Source organism: Austrofundulus limnaeus, unplaced genomic scaffold (genome assembly GCF_001266775.1).
Source record: "Austrofundulus limnaeus strain Quisiro unplaced genomic scaffold, Austrofundulus_limnaeus-1.0 Scaffold3, whole genome shotgun sequence".
Lineage (NCBI taxonomy): Eukaryota > Metazoa > Chordata > Actinopteri > Cyprinodontiformes > Rivulidae > Austrofundulus > Austrofundulus limnaeus.
Genome location: NW_013952405.1, coordinates 8,692,646 through 8,710,302, shown reverse-complemented (window position 1 = coordinate 8,710,302; position 17,657 = coordinate 8,692,646). Strand labels below are relative to the sequence as shown.

The window sequence follows — 17,657 nt, the reverse complement described above, 5'->3', positions numbered from 1 at the left end:
TGCGCCCATGTGTGTGGTCCTAAATATAAACGTTTAGCACATCAAGAACCTTGTTTTTTTTTAATATAAATTTGTGAATGAAATTTGTGGGTCTTTATGATAAATTAAAATAACATTTAAAACTCATTCACTCAGAGAACATGGCAAGTTGTTTTAATTTTTTTTAATATAATTTTTTTGACTGGGGTATTATACAGAGAATCATCTTTGCATTAATATGGGGCAAACAAATGTTATGTTAGAGTTAATGTAGTTTAATTAGAAGAACTCAAACAGTTAATCTCACAGAAAGACTCTGCGCGTGCAGCGACGCGCTCGTGTCACAGCAGTCTCTCATCAGGAGGAGAGAGTTTTGTCACTCACAAAGTTGAACAGATCTGTTCGATAACAACATTCTGAACACATATTTAATATAAAGTTAGGTTTTACAGACCAAAGACTCTGGTAGTTCAGGAGCAAAGTGCAGGAGGAGATGTCAGGACTGATCGCTGCAGCAGCTGGAGTGGAGCCGCTGCTTCAACCAAACTGCTCTCACTGAAAGTCCTGCCCTTCTCTGCTCTGAGTGGACAAAACAGCTCTGGACTTTGTCTGATTTGTTGAAGGCAGTGTCCGCTTAATACTTATATCAGGGTCCCGCTGCGGCGCACCGAACAACAATCCAGTCACACCAGTGTGGCTGGATTCTTTTTTATTGTTATTATTTTTTTGAGAAATCGAGTCGTGTTTGCGACCAAACTGGTCGCACTCTAGAGCCCTGCTAGCTGTTGTTTTGACAGACAATCAGGTACAATCTTAGGTATGCAAGGGACATTCCATCTGGTGCGCTTTTTCCTTTTTTGACCGCACATGCGCACCTGCACACCGCTTATGTGTAACTCTGTTTATAGACCAATTTGTTTTGTGTTTTTGTGTTTTACTGAAACACAATACTTTAAAAAAAAGTCCACATCATCTTAACAGTTATGTGATGGATAGAGACATTTTGTTAGTTGACAGAAAAAAAGAAAAGTGTCTGAAGCTTTAAAATATAAACATCATAGTTATAAATAAATCTAATTTTGAAATTCTACGATTTGATTGACTACAATATTTTAATGTTCATGTACAAAGCTCACAGAAACATATTACCATCCAGCATTCAGGTAAACTTTGTTAAGAGAGACAGTTGCTATTTTTTAAAGGGTATGGAAAGGTTTGTGAAGCCATATTTTCGTACTTGTTCGAAAGAAAGATGTACTTTAATCCAAGGTATTGGATTATGGAATGGHCTGGAGGACGATCTTAAAAATGCTAGATCAATGWATATTTTCAGGAGACAGATAAAAGCTAGTTTTTTGAAGAAATATGGAAAGTAAGACATGAAGCTATTTTGATTTGTTGATTGAGATGATGTTTTTACTTTGTTTTTTATTTCTTAGGTTTAGTATTGTTTTATAAATTATGTTCTGTTTTAATATATTTTGAGTCAAAAAGGGGCAGATATAATAAGAATTGTTCTTCTTCTGCTACCTTTCATTTTATTTTGATTGCATATCTTTTTGGTTTATTTTTTTATTGTATATTTTTAATGAAATGAATAAACATTTAATAATAAATAAATCTAAAAACAAGTCAGTTGTAATGACCACAGCAGACACTGGATGGAGATAAAGGACCACTGCAGCATTTATTCTGAGATTTACCACAGAMATTACAACGCAACATGTTTTCAGGCTCACAGTGATGTTTCATGTTATCATCACATTACATGTGGAGAGCAAGCAGCAGCAGCAAGTCTCTGATATGAATTCTTCTTTCTTGGCATTTATTTTCTTCCACATGACTAAGACTTCCTCTCGAAAACCACCCGGGGTCCTGTCTTGGTGATACGTGGTTCTGAGGAGATGATCCAGATAGCTGGAGCTTTTAAGAAGTCCCTGTCCACCATCCTGCTCTCCTCTGCCCGAGCCATGGCCTCCAGCTCCGGGGAGGTTTCAGGGGACCAATCTGCCATGAACTTATCCTTGGCTTCACAGTAGTTCACCACCACCTCCTCTGGCTGCTCCCCAAGCAGCCAGTCTGGACAAACACAGAAGGAGACAATTTAAAGCTTTATTTTTTTTCATTTCACATCTGATTTTAAAACAATAAGTAACAAACCTGCAAAATCATGGATGAGGTCTTTGATGAGGTGGCCAATGATTGCGTAAAGAACTGACACCACAATGAAGACGGCTATGAGCAGGTAGACGACATATGTAGGTAGGTGGACAGAATCCCGAGAAGGTGGAACATATGACTCATAGATCACGGTGCCATCGTCGTCTTTGTAACGAATGTTTGGGCTCTGAAGAGGTGAATCCATCTGTGAGCTGTCAGTCCATGCGTCCAATTAAAATCTCAGCTCCACTTCTGCAACACGGATGTAAAAGTCTGCAAAGCTTCTGAAAGTTTAGCAGCAATAAAAAAAGAAAAAAATCATTTGCAACAAAGATCTTCCAGCATTTTAATGAAAATCCATGTTAAAATCAAACAGACACCTCACCTTCAGAAACTCTTTGTTTGGTTTCCCTGCTCAGATCTGGCAGCATGTCGGTCCATGAAGCTGAGCACAACAAAACCAGATAAGCTGCTGCGCCTCAACGCAGCCTGCTCAAGGTCAGTAGAATGTCCTGGATCCAATACTTCATACTTTTGTAAATTAAATACCATTTGTATTAAGTAAGGTATGCATAACTATATATGCAGATGACTCCATGATATATCTATCTTCTGACAGTTTGAATCAGGTAAATAAGGTGCTACGAGAACTACTGTCTGCTTCTGTTGTCCTGGTTGAAACTAACTGTAAAATACTGGCTTCTAAATGTTCTATCAGACAAACTCCAATGTTAGTTATATGTTTTAAATAATCAACATTTACAAGTTGTAGAAGCTAAACTTCTGGGAGGAATAAGCGATCAAGTCATATCATGGTTTACATATGTGACTAAAATGAGTAGAAATATTTCAACGGTTCAATGTAATGTCCATTTTGGTTTTACAGTCTATAGTTTTAGTCACCTTACTGTCCAGCTATTTGGTCCAGTACTTCAGATAAATTGCAGGTAGTTCAAAAATAAAGCTGCAAGATTAATGTTCATTTCATGCATCAAAGTCGGTCACAAAGAGATTTATTTGTCTCCTTCAACTCTTTTTACATTTACATAAATCTTCTCTCACAGTTATTACCCTTTAACAGACATGGCTTTATCTTTATGCTACATCTGCCCATAACTAATGCACTTAAAAACACAGCTATTTATTAATTATCATGATAAAAATAATCTAAAATCTACTACCTATTATGAAATAGTATTTAACTGAATGACGATTTATGATTTGAATGGAGAGTTAGGATGAGAACTTATTATCATAATTTACAGCTGTGATTTAAAGTTGTAACAGTTGTAAGGTTTTGAGGTTTAATTTAACGTTTTGTTGAAGTGGACTTCAGGAAAAATAGTCTCTGCTATGGTAGAGAACAATGGTGATCCTTTAAATAATTAAAGAGATGTCTCATTCACACACAAACGCTCAACTATTTGTAAATCAGGTTAAATATAAGACTCCAGAGATACTTTTACATGACTTCTTCATAAATGGTGTAAAACTCTCCTTCCTGAACTACATCAACCCCTGCTCTACCTGTTGTTTGTGTGTGTGTCTGAACAACATGTCCTGCAGATGATGTCCAGTAATCCTCAGCCRTTATAATTAAGGTCACCTCACTGACAGGCAGGTATTAGAACAAGGTAAGATGGATTAATAAAAGCAGACAGGACACAACAACCAATGTCTCAAGTTGTTTTCTGGAACTTAGCTCATAGTTCGACACATAAACAAAGAAAGTGATGTGCAATGTTTTCCAAAGCAACATGAGATAAACAGAAAGGGTTTAAAAGGTTTTAATGATCACAGAAGTACTGCATTTGGATTAAATATTTTTAAGTTTGCAGTGCTGCAAACTGGACAGTGTTTTTTATTAAATAAGGGATTTACATGTTATTAATTTACAGTTCACACACTGCATCATAACTCTAAATAAATAATAAAAAAGCAAACTATACGTGTTTACATTAGAGTTGCAACACTACTGCAAAGACTATGCATGTGACATAAAGTGATGTGAGCCAAAGCTGTGATGAAAACTCAGAGGGAAGTGGCTAAAGGGTCGACAGGGCAGGCGAAGGTCACACTATGAGTGGACATTCTTTTTTCTCCAGGGTACGATGAAGTGATGGCACTTCTCAGTGGAGGTGGGGAAGACGGACGAAGGCAGCCTTGGTCGCCCTGTTGGAAACCGGGGAGCAGCATTTCTTTTTCTTTCTCCATCCTCGGCTCGCCTCCCGTCTCCGTTTGGTCGCTGGAAATGCTGAGTCGCTGTTCTTCCTCGGCTGTTCCGTCCTCTGGATCCTCCTCCACTAATTTAGGCCCAAAGATCCAGTCTGTGACAGAAAGCAACATTTTTGGACTAAAATCAACTTTATCACTTGGACTGTTTTTGTGAGTTGCGGATTTGCAAAAYAAAACAGCATAAAAAAATTGCCACTTTCACAGCAAAGATTTCAGGGCCGGCCCATTGCATAGGCAGTATAGGCAAATGCAAAGAGCACCATCCATCGAGGGGGCACCACAAATGGGGGGCGAAAAAGAATTCCATCACTTTTTAATCAAAGTGCAGTTGATTTAATTAGTATAATAATCACTTATGTGGGTTTCTCAGCCTGCTTTGTTACTACATGAGGTTATATCGGGGTGGGCAATCCTGGTCCTCGAGGGCAGCGGCCATGCATGTTTTACTCTGATTCAACACATCTGATTCAGTAATTGAATTCCATTCACAAGTTCTGCCTAAGCTTGGTATCCACACATTCATTCAAATCATGTGTTGGAGCAGAGAAACCAATAAAACATGCAGGATAGCGGCTCTTGAGGACCAGGATTGCCCACGCTCAGGTTATATGGTGCACAGGATATTTTGTGATTAAATATGAAATATATGATGCAGTCAAGACATGCTCAGTGTGTAAATAGAAAACAAAGAATAATGGAAGCTTCAGTTATGATTACGCCAGATTTTTAGTGTTCTAGGTTATTTTATTAATCCTAAGAATTTAGAAAAATGCACTTTACCTAAATTTTCTAGGGGAGTATATACCCCTGGACCCCCTTAGAACTGCTTTACTCCACGGCTACTGGTTAACATGACCACGTGTTCCTCATTGCTGTCAGCAGATGTTGGCAGGTATGAGGTAGACTCCTGGTATTCACTTTCAAATGAATTATCTTATTTATTTTAATTGGACAATCTGGGTTTAAAAATTAAAAAAATAGTAATACCAAAGATAAAACTATTTAATTTGATGTGTGAATATTTGGAAATTGGCAGTGAGATTAAAAAAAATTGCACAAAGAGGTGCCACCTGAAATCTTGCCCATGGTGCCAGATTGGCTAGGACCGGCCCTGACGGATTCGAATAAAATGGTTGAGGTGCCACACCACAGGGAAATCTGTCCACTGAAGACAAAACACAGGGAAGGAACAACAAGTGCAGGACTAAAAGACTCAGTCACATCACACATGACAGATGAGCGAGATGGGGAACATCACTTTACAACCTTCCTGCTGGAGGTTACCTGCCAGGTCATGCATGAGGTCATTAATCAGGTGACCCACTATAGCATAAGTGGCCACTACAATCAACATCACTCCCACTAGGACGTAAACTACACTTCGTGGTAACGTTATCGCGTCTCTGGCTGGAGGGATGTAGTCCACAAAGTAAGGCTCGTCTTCGTCCTCCCGTCTGTAGAGCTGGAGGAGCTGCCGCTGCTCGGGCGCCAGCTGGGTGAGGTTCAAGAGCTGAGCTGAGTTCAGGGGCTCGATTGCTCGTTCATTCATGTTTGATAACTTTATTAAAGTTGAGAATCTTTGGAAAAGAGGCGACAGGAGGGAGAAAACTGGACGTTAGAGGAGCTGAAAACTTTTACTGAAGCAGGGCAGAATAAAACAGGAGTGATAGAAATGTCAAGGTGGTTTCTGAAAAAAYGTCTTTGAGTTTCCTGTTTAGACAAGGGAACAGGCATTCCTCCCTTCTACTCTTTCGCAGAGGGGTCAAATTTCCGAGAGTGTGAAAAAACAGGGAATGTAGGACAGACAGGGTTAATAGGATTAAATCAGACATTCAGGAGTATCAGCTTTCCATCTGCAGGGATTAGAGATATGCGCAAGGAGAGGTGAACAGTAATGCACAAAAGAGGCTTATGGTCATCTGTGACCAAGCTGCATGCAGAGATACATACGATACATAAATCCACATGAACCCACTTTCTTCAGGGTTTTAACTGTTTCATCTTAAGAGCAGCACATCTGCTTACATAAGGTAAACCAAGTAAAACAATATCACTAATGAGAAATTGTAAAAAAGAAACAGCAACACATGTAAATATGATTAAATGAAATGAAAAATATGGCAAAAAAGAAGCATTTGAAGATATTTTTAGATAAATGACCTTACCTGTTTATGTTTTTCTTTATTCTGAGAGTGAAAGGACTTCCAAACAGGTGCGTAATCTACTGCAGCAACTCTGAAAATGAACAAAAACAAATACTTAAAACCATCTATCAGAGGGGAAAAATATACCACCCATATTTTTCTCAACATGAATCTAAAAACTCCTTTTCTTCAGAATCATCCTCACAGTTCTTCTCCRCGCAGCATCTTTCAGACAGTTCTCTTTACGATTTGGGGTCTTCTTCCTTTGGCGCCGTCATGATTCTGTAAAACTCACGAGCGATGAACTTCCACTCCATGATGGTGACRGCTACATTGGCAAAGAGAATGAACCAAGAGACCGGGTGCAGACCGTAGTAGAAGACATGCGCCATGTGGTGCAGAGATGCAGACGAAGAAGAAGAAGAAGAAGACGAAGAAGAAGAAGAAGAAGGACCAAAAGGTGGGCTGAAACCAATGTGTCTCCTGGATGAAAGTGAGCAAGGCTGTCTGTGTCGCTTTCAAGGTGTTCCTAAATAATCCAGGATTTGGGTGACACTGTCACCAGCTTGTCGGTGAGTCAGCAGAAAGCAAAACACTGGAGTTTGTTTAGGGTCACTTGGGAGAAGCTTATTGCTCCTCAGAGGTGCTGCATCTGTAACAAGTTACAAGGCAATAAAAGTTTCTAATAAGAAACRTAATAAATTACCTATAAAAATGACACCTTGCAGGATTTGTTTTCTCAAGGCGATCACTGCAAATTTTGACTCCACAGAAAGCTCTACAAGCTGAACTAGTCCAGACTAGTCTAGCAGAAAAAAGTCAGTCAGGTAGGTCCATGCTGACTCCTTCAGGCTGGAGTGACTATCTTCTTGGGCTTGTCTTCTGGCTCCACCATCCACTTCATGTAAGCGTCGCCCAGGATGAAGGCCCAGTAGAAGATGGTCAGAGAGGTGTTTACGGTCATGATGGCGATGATCAAAGGGTTTATCATGGTGGGTGAACCTGTAAAAATCCCTCACGTCAAAATAAAAAAATAAATAAAGTGTCCTCTGCGTGGGCGAAGGTTTGTCTGTGTGCGACCTCCTCTCTGCCTGCTTCTCCCCACCAACGCCCCACCCCTCTCTACCTCCTGCTGCACTGGTCACTAACGGCGGCGTAATCCTCTTCAGCAGCTTTCAAGATAAAGGTTGCATTAAATGCAGCCCCTTACAAATAAGAAGGTGATGAGTTTGCTTATTCTTTAAATAGAAACTCAGTTTTTGGTTCAAAAACCGTCTCACAATGATGACCTTCAAACTTTCACCATGACCGATATACTCTAATAATCTTTGCTCCGAACTTTATGTTCCCTGTCAGATATAATCCAGAATCTAATCAAGACTGGAGTTTTTAATCTTTTTTTTTAATCCTTTGCCAAACAGGCTTCTTAAATGAGAGGTCACCACAGCTGAGACAACACTCACCTAGAAAACCAGTTCAGGATGACCTACACCAATACACCACTGCTGCTAGAATCTAATTACAGGTTATAAGAAAGCAAAAGTGAAGCTTAGCATCTTAAAAAATGATTTCTCTTTCAGGCTGATTGATGGATTTTTAGAATCAACTTCATCCCACTGGAACAGTCAACACATTTGATTTAAAGATTATTTTAACAAGTTTAAACCTAAAAGAATGACATTTCAAAGTATTCAAGTATTTTCTAGTAGTCTTTGTTGTTTTTCCGATATATATATTACACGTTAAGGACTTAAATATGGGCAAAGTAATTGTATTTGTTGTCCTTTGTTTTCTTAATTTGAGTTTTTTTATTATTTAATTTTTTAAGCATTCTGTGTTTATTTAGTGTGCATGCATTTTTATTTGATTGTGTGCAAATCTGTGATCAGCTTGTTTGATTTACTGATTTATTTTCCTCCAGCTGCACTTTTACAGCAGGGCTTCTCCAACTTTTTGGATCTGGCCCAGGGATTAGCAATAAAATAGCAATTAATGTCATTATGTCAAAAAAACAAGTATTACAAATGTGTTACATTTGAATTAGTTTATTTTTCTGCATGTATTAAAAGTAGTGTAATAAAAGTAATGATATCAAAACAATTTCAGAAAACAAAAAGTAGTTTGATCTTCACCTGCTTTTAAGTTTACCTGTTTTGGGTGTTCATAGAAATGTTTTTACCAGCTTTTAGATGAGATTCTGACATTTCTGTAAATACCACCCATGTCTAACTACAAGAACTTTTACTAAACAGTAGAAAACTGGGGGTTTGGGCTTWTTGAACCAWWTGCCGGGCCAGMCTTCCCTCCCMCTGGGCTGGATGTGGCCTGCGGGTCATCAGTTGAACATCCCTGACATACAGTATTTTGTGATCGGCGACAGTTAATTTGGTACTGAAGCTGAAAATGATTTTGGGTTTGAGGACTGGAGCTGGTAAAAAGCTGACAGCTCCTCTTCCACCAGGTGGCGGTCTGCTTAAACTCTGAGACCGTTTTTGAAAGATCGTTGCAGTAAAAAATCATCTGCAGGTCATTCACAGCTGAAGATCAGAACTGCTCTGTTTCAAGTGTTTTTCACTCTTGAGAGTCGAAATCAAACAGATAATTAATTAGACTGAAATATGATTTTTTTCCATCTTTCATTTCTTTTTGTAATAATGTGTTTTTGAAAATATAATTTCTTTGTTTTTATCTCGCTTCTGTCAAGAACAATCAATCCCATCAATGAAACAGGAGATAAAATGTGGAGATGGTGAGGTGTTAGCTGAAATAATGAATACATTTCCTCCTGTGTCAGATTACATACAGTTTGTTGATGGCAGGATTATTTCCCAACTCTGACTCAGCCTGCAAGAGGCAGCAACGTGCTGCAGGCCTCATATCTGTGTGAGAGGAAGAGGACCGGCCCTCAGCTGAACTTTGARACTTCCAGATGTGTTGGAGCGCCAGTGTTGCTTCACCACAGATCAAAAGCCATCCAGTGACACTCCTTTAAACCATTTCCCTCTCCCAGCTGCAGTGGTGAGGGCGCCGTTTTTTTGACATGCCTCCTCTTGCTGCCAGCTTCACGTCTTGAACTGCTTTTATCTGAGTCATTTTAATAAAAAAGTTTGAACGACGGGCTGGGCAGAATGAAGCTGCCGGTGGAGGTCAACGTGTTTCTGCTCTCCATGTTGTCTCCTGGAGTTTTATTCCTCATAAACAGGATCCCGGCATTTCAGGAGTAAGTTTATGATCTTTTTTTTTTATCATCTTTATACAGGTAGAGTGACTTTATGATCTCTGCTGGGATTCTTTTAAAAGACTGCTCAGGCCTCAAAAGAAAAAAAAAGAAGAAAAGAGAAACTTAATGGGCAAATGAAAAATTTCATGTAAACTTTAAAGTTAAGATTAAAAAACAGGCTATYCGTATCTGTCCCAAGCTTCAAAGCTAAACTGGGCTTTTCTACACGATCACAAAACTTGAACTGTGTGAGAACTGTGCTCAATCTACAGATACATTTTTAGATATTCACCCATAAATAAGACAAGGTCAACTTGTTAATGGAATTTTAATGAGTTGAACTCCTCTGAATACAGAATGAATTTAAATTTGATTATTTTCTTTCAAAAAAAGAACGAGTATTAGTTTTGTGTTGTCTGAAACCTGTTTATCCAAGTCAAAAATGTGTGAAACATGAAAGCAATTAATGATTTTTTTGTAGATTGGGGGCAGATTGAAAGTTAGCTTGCATTGCTGCAGAAAGCACAACCTGAATTTACTTTTGTCCAACAAATGCTCTGAATTGAACCTCAAATGATTTAAAAACTAAATATCAGGTCAGTATTTTGGACTCAGCCACATGTACGTTGTTCAGCTCAGATCAAATGCTCAGCTTGTTGATCAAAAGTCTGAAGCTCCATCTCTCACCACAGACCTCTGCCTATCCTGGGAATGGGAATGGTGGTCCTGGGATCCAATCTTATCCTCCTCATCCTCACAGTGCAGCACAAAACGAAACTGGATATTTTATTTTATGGTATAAACACAGTTTATAAAGCGTGGCGTGGTGAAATGCTGTCGTTTCACTGTGTTTTGTGTGTTCAGTGTTTGCAGAGTTTTCCTTCTGCTGCACGCTGGGTCTGACCAATGCTTTAGAGCAGGATGGGTTCATCTCTGGATTCATGGACTTTTATCTGCGGACTGTAAGAGAACCAGCTGAGAGCTCGCACATACAGGAACATTTGTCTGAAACGTTTGGTTTGAGTGTGTAATCGTTTGTCTCCTCAGGGCGAGCCTCATCTCAGCACCGCCCACGCTGTGATGATGTCTTACTGGGAGGCTGTGCACCTCATCCTCCTCCTCGCGATCATACATCGCATGTTTACAGGGTAAAGCTGCGAAATTCAAACCTGATGTGTGTGTGTGTGTGTGTGTGTGTGTGCGTGTGTGTGTGTTGACAGCTCTAAGCATTGTTCTTTCTTCGTGCAGGAAGTCTTATCGAAGCCTGGGCCTGCTGTGGTCGGGGTCATCCATTGCCAATCAAATGGTCCACATTCCAGGGGTGATCATTGGTGAGAAAGGCCCAGATTCGGTCCCAACAGCTCTGCAGTTTTTTAACCCTTCACTCACTGTGTCCTCTGTTTGTGTCAGGTAAGTATGGGTCAAACATTCGACCGGCGTTTTGGAGGAACATCCCGTTCTTTTTGGTGCCATTTTGGGCAGCTTACCAGCTCTTCAGCAGACGAAGGGAGATGCCGATCATCACAGCAGACAAGGTGAGTTTGACTAAAATGATGCTTTAATTGAAGGGTGCATATCTGAAACATTTATACAAATAAATCAAAGAGAGAAAAAGTTAATAAAAGTTTTATAGAGATTCAAAGGAACTGCTTAAGTAAGAAAAGGCAACTTAAAACAAGTATTAGGATTTAGAAAAATGTGTTTTATTGGGTGTAAAGAACTACTAATTCCAGGTTCAAATTGCCTGTCAATTTCATTTTATATCTTACTGTTTCAGTTAATTCATGTTATATTTTTTAAGTGACTTGTTTTGATGTTAAAMCCCCAGACTGAAGATTACATGAACTTGCACAAAACTTGCAATAAAACTTTACAGTCTTGCAAAACATTTGACAAAAACACAACCTTTTCAAAACAAAGTTTGGAAACTTGACTTACACTGTAAAATGCCTAATCTCATCATTTTATTCCCAATTTTGTGAATATATTATGACCTAAACATATCCCAAGTGCAGTCAACTCATTTTTAACCTTGATTTGTTAACAAGCCATAACAAAGTGGGGCGGGGGGGCACAGAGCTYYTCCCTGGATCTCAGTCTGCAGCCAACCCAGGGATGCTCTGTGCTGAAACAGTAATGTCTGTAATGGTAGGAGGTTTTTAAAGAGACAGAGGCCAATTTCAAGGTACCGGTATTCAGATATGGTGCAAGTCAAATTTATTTAGATACATACAGCATTTTCATAACTGAAGGTATCATAGTTACTTGATTGTGATATAGAATTTAACTATGTGCCTTGAAAATACATAATACACCCCCACAAATAAAAAAATATAAATTGTGATAAAACATTATTTGGTCAAAGACAGCAAGTTTATTGAATGAATAATAAATTGTGTTTAGTCACAAGTTATTAAATATACACCTAAAAGTTTGTATCTTTTGAGCAGATTGCTGCAGAGCAGAAGAAAAGTCTTCAGTCTCGACCTGCAGACCTGCTCCTGTCTGTCCTCTTACTGGGAGTTCTGGGTTTCTTTGTTTTCAGGGGCATGGTGAGTGAAGTGTTGGTTTTATCAGAAGTTTTTAATACCTGACTCAATCAGGTAGGTGTGAGAGGACAAATATGTGTTGCTGYACTGCAGGTGGTGCTGGACTGTCCTCTGGACGCCTGTTTCACCTACATCTATCAGTTTGAGCCGTACCTCAAAGACCCGGTTGGCTTTCCYAAGTTTACGGTCAGTTCAGAGGCAGGAAAAGGTTTCAAGCGTTCTTTGATTTTCTTCAAAACTCCTCCTGATCCTGTTTGGTGCAGATGCTGGTGTATTTATTCTACGCCGTGCCCYTGGTCACCGTCCTCCTCTATGGTCTGAAGACCCCTGGATGCAGCTGGATGTTGGACTGGTCCATCTTCTTTGCTGGAGCCATGGCTCAGGTAAGTGTGTTCACGTTTTTACTGATGGTGATCTGTTTAAGGACGAGCCACGCTCCCCACCTCAATGAGACCTCTTCCCCTCCCCAGACCCAGTGGTGTCACATCGGAGCATCTCTGCACTCCCGCACTCCCTTCACGTACAGGGTCCCCGTTGACAAAAAGTGGCTCGTTATCGCCCTGAACGTGCTGCTCGCCGTCGCCCCGGCCCTGCTGGCCCTACGCTGCCTCAGAAATCCTGCCTTTTTTATGAAACCTGCTCCTGAGGGACAGAGCAACAACGAGAAGAAGGAGGACTGAATCAGGCGGCAGCTTCTGAATGTAGAGGGGGGAAATACAACTCAACGCAGTGACGAAGCAAATGTTGAAAGAACTGTTTAGGATCTGCAAACTGAATTAACCCTCCACCCCTTTTCTTTTTTTTCTTTTCATCCCCACAACCTTTAAAAAAATATCCAAGGGAAATTTAAAAACTTTGCTCTCTGGGTCAACTTTTGTAAAGCCGGCAGCTCACACGGCACTCCCTGCAGGGGACTGTTGGACCCTGATAAGAGGGCCGCTGATGGAGGCGAGGACTGTGGTCAGACCACTCTGCGTTCAGGTGACTCACACAGATATCCAGCCGTCACAGTTTCAGATTACTAACCGCTCACCAACACACGACTGCAGGACTGACAATTGGTTTGTCTTTATGCCGTAACTCACAACAAAACTCCACTATTTATTTTTATTCATTTAAAACCATCAGGGTTAAAGAGAAATGATACAGCTTTAAGGAGGACAGGATGTTGAGAAGATTCACTGGATTTAAAGAAAAAAACAGCTTTATTAAAATACAAAAAAAAAAATGTAGTTTTTGTCATTGTTCTTACACATTAGTGTTGTTTTCACTAAACTGTTCAAACCAAATGTGTATTTATTTTACATTAACAAAAAAAAGTTGCAGATGTAAAATATACTCCTGTTGGGACTGATTTCAGTCTTTCATGTTTATATGTATGATTAAAAGAAATAAGCTCTCAGTTGTGTGTGTGTGTGTGTGTGTGTGTGTGTGTGTGTGTGTGTGTGTGTGTGTGTGTGTGTCTTAATTAAACAAAAGTCTTTTTCCAGCAGTGTAAGTGGTGTTTAATTACCTGATCTGATCGTAGCCCTCTGACTTTAAACAACATAATTTGCTCAGAGGCTAAAAGCTTCACAGGGGTYGTCCCCTCAGTTGTCAATAACCACCTCCGGCTGTGACCTCATCGAACAGCAGGAACAGAGCTGAACTGATAAGAGGTGAACCCTGGATATAGGTGAGCTGTCACACACACACACACACACACACAAGTCACACACTTATTCGTAAAGTATTCGCATCTCATACAATTGGATTTATCTGACAAAATGTCGATTTTGTGTCTTGGATTTGAGGTTTAAGTTACAACAAACTTGTATTGATCGCAACGATTCTGTCTTTTTAAATACCTTTATATCTTACAAGCCAAACACTAAGCTAAAATCTCAGTTTTTTTAAAGAAGAAAAGCAGCATCTTTGTTTAAAAACCTTTCATTGAGTCTGACTTCTTCTTCTTTATAAATGGAAATAAAAGATAACATAGTCAGGCCGACTTCATTTTTAGCTTCAGCTTGATGTTTTAACTCAAATCAAGATTCACAAGTTGCAGGAGATGTAACCACAAGTGTCCTTTTTTCAGTTGAAACTATGCCAAGCAGCCTGCTTGGTGCGTGAAAACAGTTTTATCTGCAGTGGCATGAATATAATTATTTAGTTATATATTGTTTAAATTTAAAGATAAGTTACTTGTTTTAGTCATGGTAGTTGATTGTAGTGTAGTTGTGTTTTTTTCCCATCAGCAGATTCAGCTAAATAATTTGAGCTGATTTCATGAAGGTTAAGTTTATGGAAATCTCCTSTTAGCACATCTTAGCAGTTATTATTGTTATTAATTTTTTAACCTCTCAGTCCAAGAAGAGTGAGTGCAGAAATCTACACAGTTTTAGATATATATGGCCTTTTAGAATGAGCCTGAGGCCTATTTTTCTTTTTTTTTTTCTTCTCCATTCAGTCGGTGCTGTCCTCTGTTTGATTTAAGTTCTCTGTAAAGTCAGGCTCAAATTTATACAGCCATTCATAAAGCTGAAACAACCTTAATTTGTCCTTACAGTGGGCCCTGAAAGTCAACTTGAGTCTGTGAGWGTGGGTGAATATGATGTTATGACCAGGCCAGTTTGTCCCTGATGAAGACAAGCTGGTTAACAAAAAGGTTATTTATCAGATGATAATTTCAATTTATATTCTGTCACAGGTTTTTTTTGATACCTTTCAGGTAAGAACAAGTGCTTTTAAATTGACAGAAACAGATAAAATGTTAAGAATATAAAGATCATCATTGCTGCACTTCTGAGCAAATTACTGCTGTGGAACTGACACCTGAAGGGGTCACTGTGTCCAGTAAACCCACTTCAACACAGAYGGGTTATCACTGAGGAGAACAGGACTTGTTCAAGTTAAAAACTGAGACACTTTGATTTAAATTCTGAAACTATTAGATTATGATTAATTGCMCTGCAGTTCAATCAGATCAATTTGGGATGTTTTTTTTTCTGCTTGGTGTTCACACGCGTGCACACACGAATCATCGGTATGTTGCTTCTTCCCACAGACCGGCTTTTTGGCTCCGAACCAGCGGAGGAGCATCCAGAGGACGGGGTGACAGGAGASGGGGAGGAGTGACTCAGCGAGACGGGAGGTGAGCCGAGGACAGAAAAAGAAATGCTGCTGCCCGATTTCCACCGGGGAGACATTTGTCACCTCCTCCTCCACTGAGCAGTGCGATCGCTTCATCGTACCCAGGAGAAACAAAACAAAAAAAAAGGATGTCAACTCATTGTGTGACCTTCACCTGCCCCGTCGGCCCTTTTGTCACTTCCTTCTGAGTTTTCGGCACAGATTTAGCCCACATCAGTTTTTTTAGTCACATGCAGCAGGTTTTTGAAGTAGTGTTGCAACCTTGAACCTCTGATGTAAAAGAAACAAACTGTTATAGCTGAAGCTCATTTTACAACAAGACAAAATAATTGGTTTAGTTATACTGCTCTGGTAATATGCAATATGTAGTTTGGGAAAGTCACAAGGTCATCTTACAAAAATCCAATTTAAATATCAAAACCGTTATGTAAACACAAAAAAAACCCCAATAAAATCAATCAACAAAATGAAATACAAATAAATAGCCTGCTTTGAAGTAAAAAAACATCTTTGTTTCACTTTATCKATTACTTTTCTTTGTCCATCCTGTTTTCGGGTTTGACAATAAAAAACGTTTTTGTTTATGTGCTGATCTGCCAGCTGGTTGTAGTTCTCTACATTTCCCAACACATACTGTACTCTAACTTCACTGTTTCAGTCATGTGACTTTTTTTTATAAAGGCTGAAAGATGGCGCCATGTCTAAACGTTTAAATGAAATAAATAAACCGCAGTATAAAGTGGTGTTGTTCATTTTATTCACTTTATTAAGAATGAAATACAACAGCTGGACAAAACAAAACAAAATTAACTAAAAAAAAGTCATAGAACACCAAAATAAGTGGATGACTGATCAAATATCAAAGGGACAAAATCAAATAAAAATAAAAAGTGACATTCTACCAATCGTGTGAATACGTGCAAAGATTGAAGGAGTTTAGCAAATCAGATACAATCAAGCATTTATTTCAGGGGATTATTTTATAATCCCACTGATTTAATCTACCTCAATGGGATTGAKTCTATTTGATTGGACAAAGTCCAGCTATTGATCAGCCAATCACACGCAACGTAGGCAATATTTACAAAACAGAAATTACAGTAGAAACACTTGAATGATTTGTTACTGATTGGACTCCAAAACTGGCGTAGAAAATGATGTTGCATCAGCTCTCTCTGGAATAAGTTTAAAAAAAAGCGTATTCACTAGCAAATTATTCGTAATAAATAGTACAGAAACAGCAACTATTAGAAAAAGCATGTCAGTAAAACGATCAGCTACTTCAGAGCTTCACAGGAAAAGTAAACAGCTACAGCACACAAACAAACAGCTCAGGGTTGGATCAGGGGCAGACCTTTCATCTCTGCTGTCTGAGGTTTTCATGTAGAACAAGCAAACTTTTACAAAAAAGACACTTCTCTAAGTTTCCATCTGACGTGCACACACTCACACACACACACACACACACACGTACACACTGCTGCCAGTCAAACAGATGGGGAGTGTTAAGAGTTTGTCAGCCAGGAAGATTACTCTACTGAAGAGAGAACAAGTAAAGTCTTCTRGTCGGTGTTCACATGGACTTCAGTTAAAGAAAACAACGAAAGTCAGGGATGGGACAGTGGAAATTAGCAGAGTGTTAGTTAGCAGACAAGCTTGTTTCTTAAAAGTAATAAAAGCCAAGAGCGAGGTGAGAAGCCGGGGGGCGGGGGAAATGAGGGACCTACTGTCTGTCTTTACAGGCCATGGTTAGCACCTAGGCGGAGCAGATACTGGGTTATTTGGCTCAGTAGTAGCTGTGGACGTCCTCCCTGACTCTGCGGCCCTCTCCTCCGTGTCTCCGGTTCCGGCGATGTTCATGGTGCTGATTGTGGTGATGGCGTCTGTACCGGTGGGAACGCCGAGCTGAAGACAGAAAGAAGCATTCGTTTGCAGGGTTTTCATTTTAAACAAATGTGGTTCTTGTCAAGTCTTAAAATCTAACCAAATTTTATCACAATCCAATATAACACATTGATTGCTTGTTGATAAAGGTGATAATGTTTTTGCTCATGTCTGTGCGTCTTTGTTTAATATAAATTAAAACATCCAATTTTCATGAAATTTGCAGAAAGTACCATATTTGTAATGCCGTTCAAGTATAATGCAGCACCCCTTCCCATTTTTTTGGCCTAAAATGTATTAAAAAAATCTAATCCTTTTGCGTAATGCTACCCTTAATTTCGTACAGACTTATAT

The 17,657-nt window shown here is 39.3% G+C and overlaps 2 protein-coding genes across 2 annotated transcripts in view; one reads left to right on the top strand and one right to left on the bottom strand.

The window, feature by feature from the left end:
* Nucleotides 1-9,516: 9,516 nt before the first annotated feature.
* Nucleotides 9,517-13,689, top strand: tm6sf2a (transmembrane 6 superfamily member 2a). The gene is made up of 10 exons (XM_014021433.1): nt 9,517-9,738; nt 10,431-10,534; nt 10,603-10,700; nt 10,786-10,886; nt 10,987-11,069; nt 11,149-11,273; nt 12,189-12,290; nt 12,381-12,473; nt 12,551-12,670; nt 12,758-13,689. Exons 1-10 carry the CDS (start codon nt 9,647-9,649, stop codon nt 12,965-12,967), a joined length of 1,128 nt encoding a protein of 375 aa, XP_013876887.1. The 5' UTR covers nt 9,517-9,646; the 3' UTR covers nt 12,968-13,689.
* Nucleotides 13,690-16,154: 2,465 nt separating this feature from the next.
* LOC106526743 (neurocan core protein) overlaps nt 16,155-17,657 on the bottom strand; it is a gene marked incomplete at its 5' end in the record, with an annotated part of 45,229 nt that continues 43,726 nt past the window's right edge. The window contains 1 exon segment of the mRNA XM_014021421.1: nt 16,155-17,324. Within this exon segment, the coding sequence (XP_013876875.1) occupies nt 17,206-17,324 (119 nt within the window).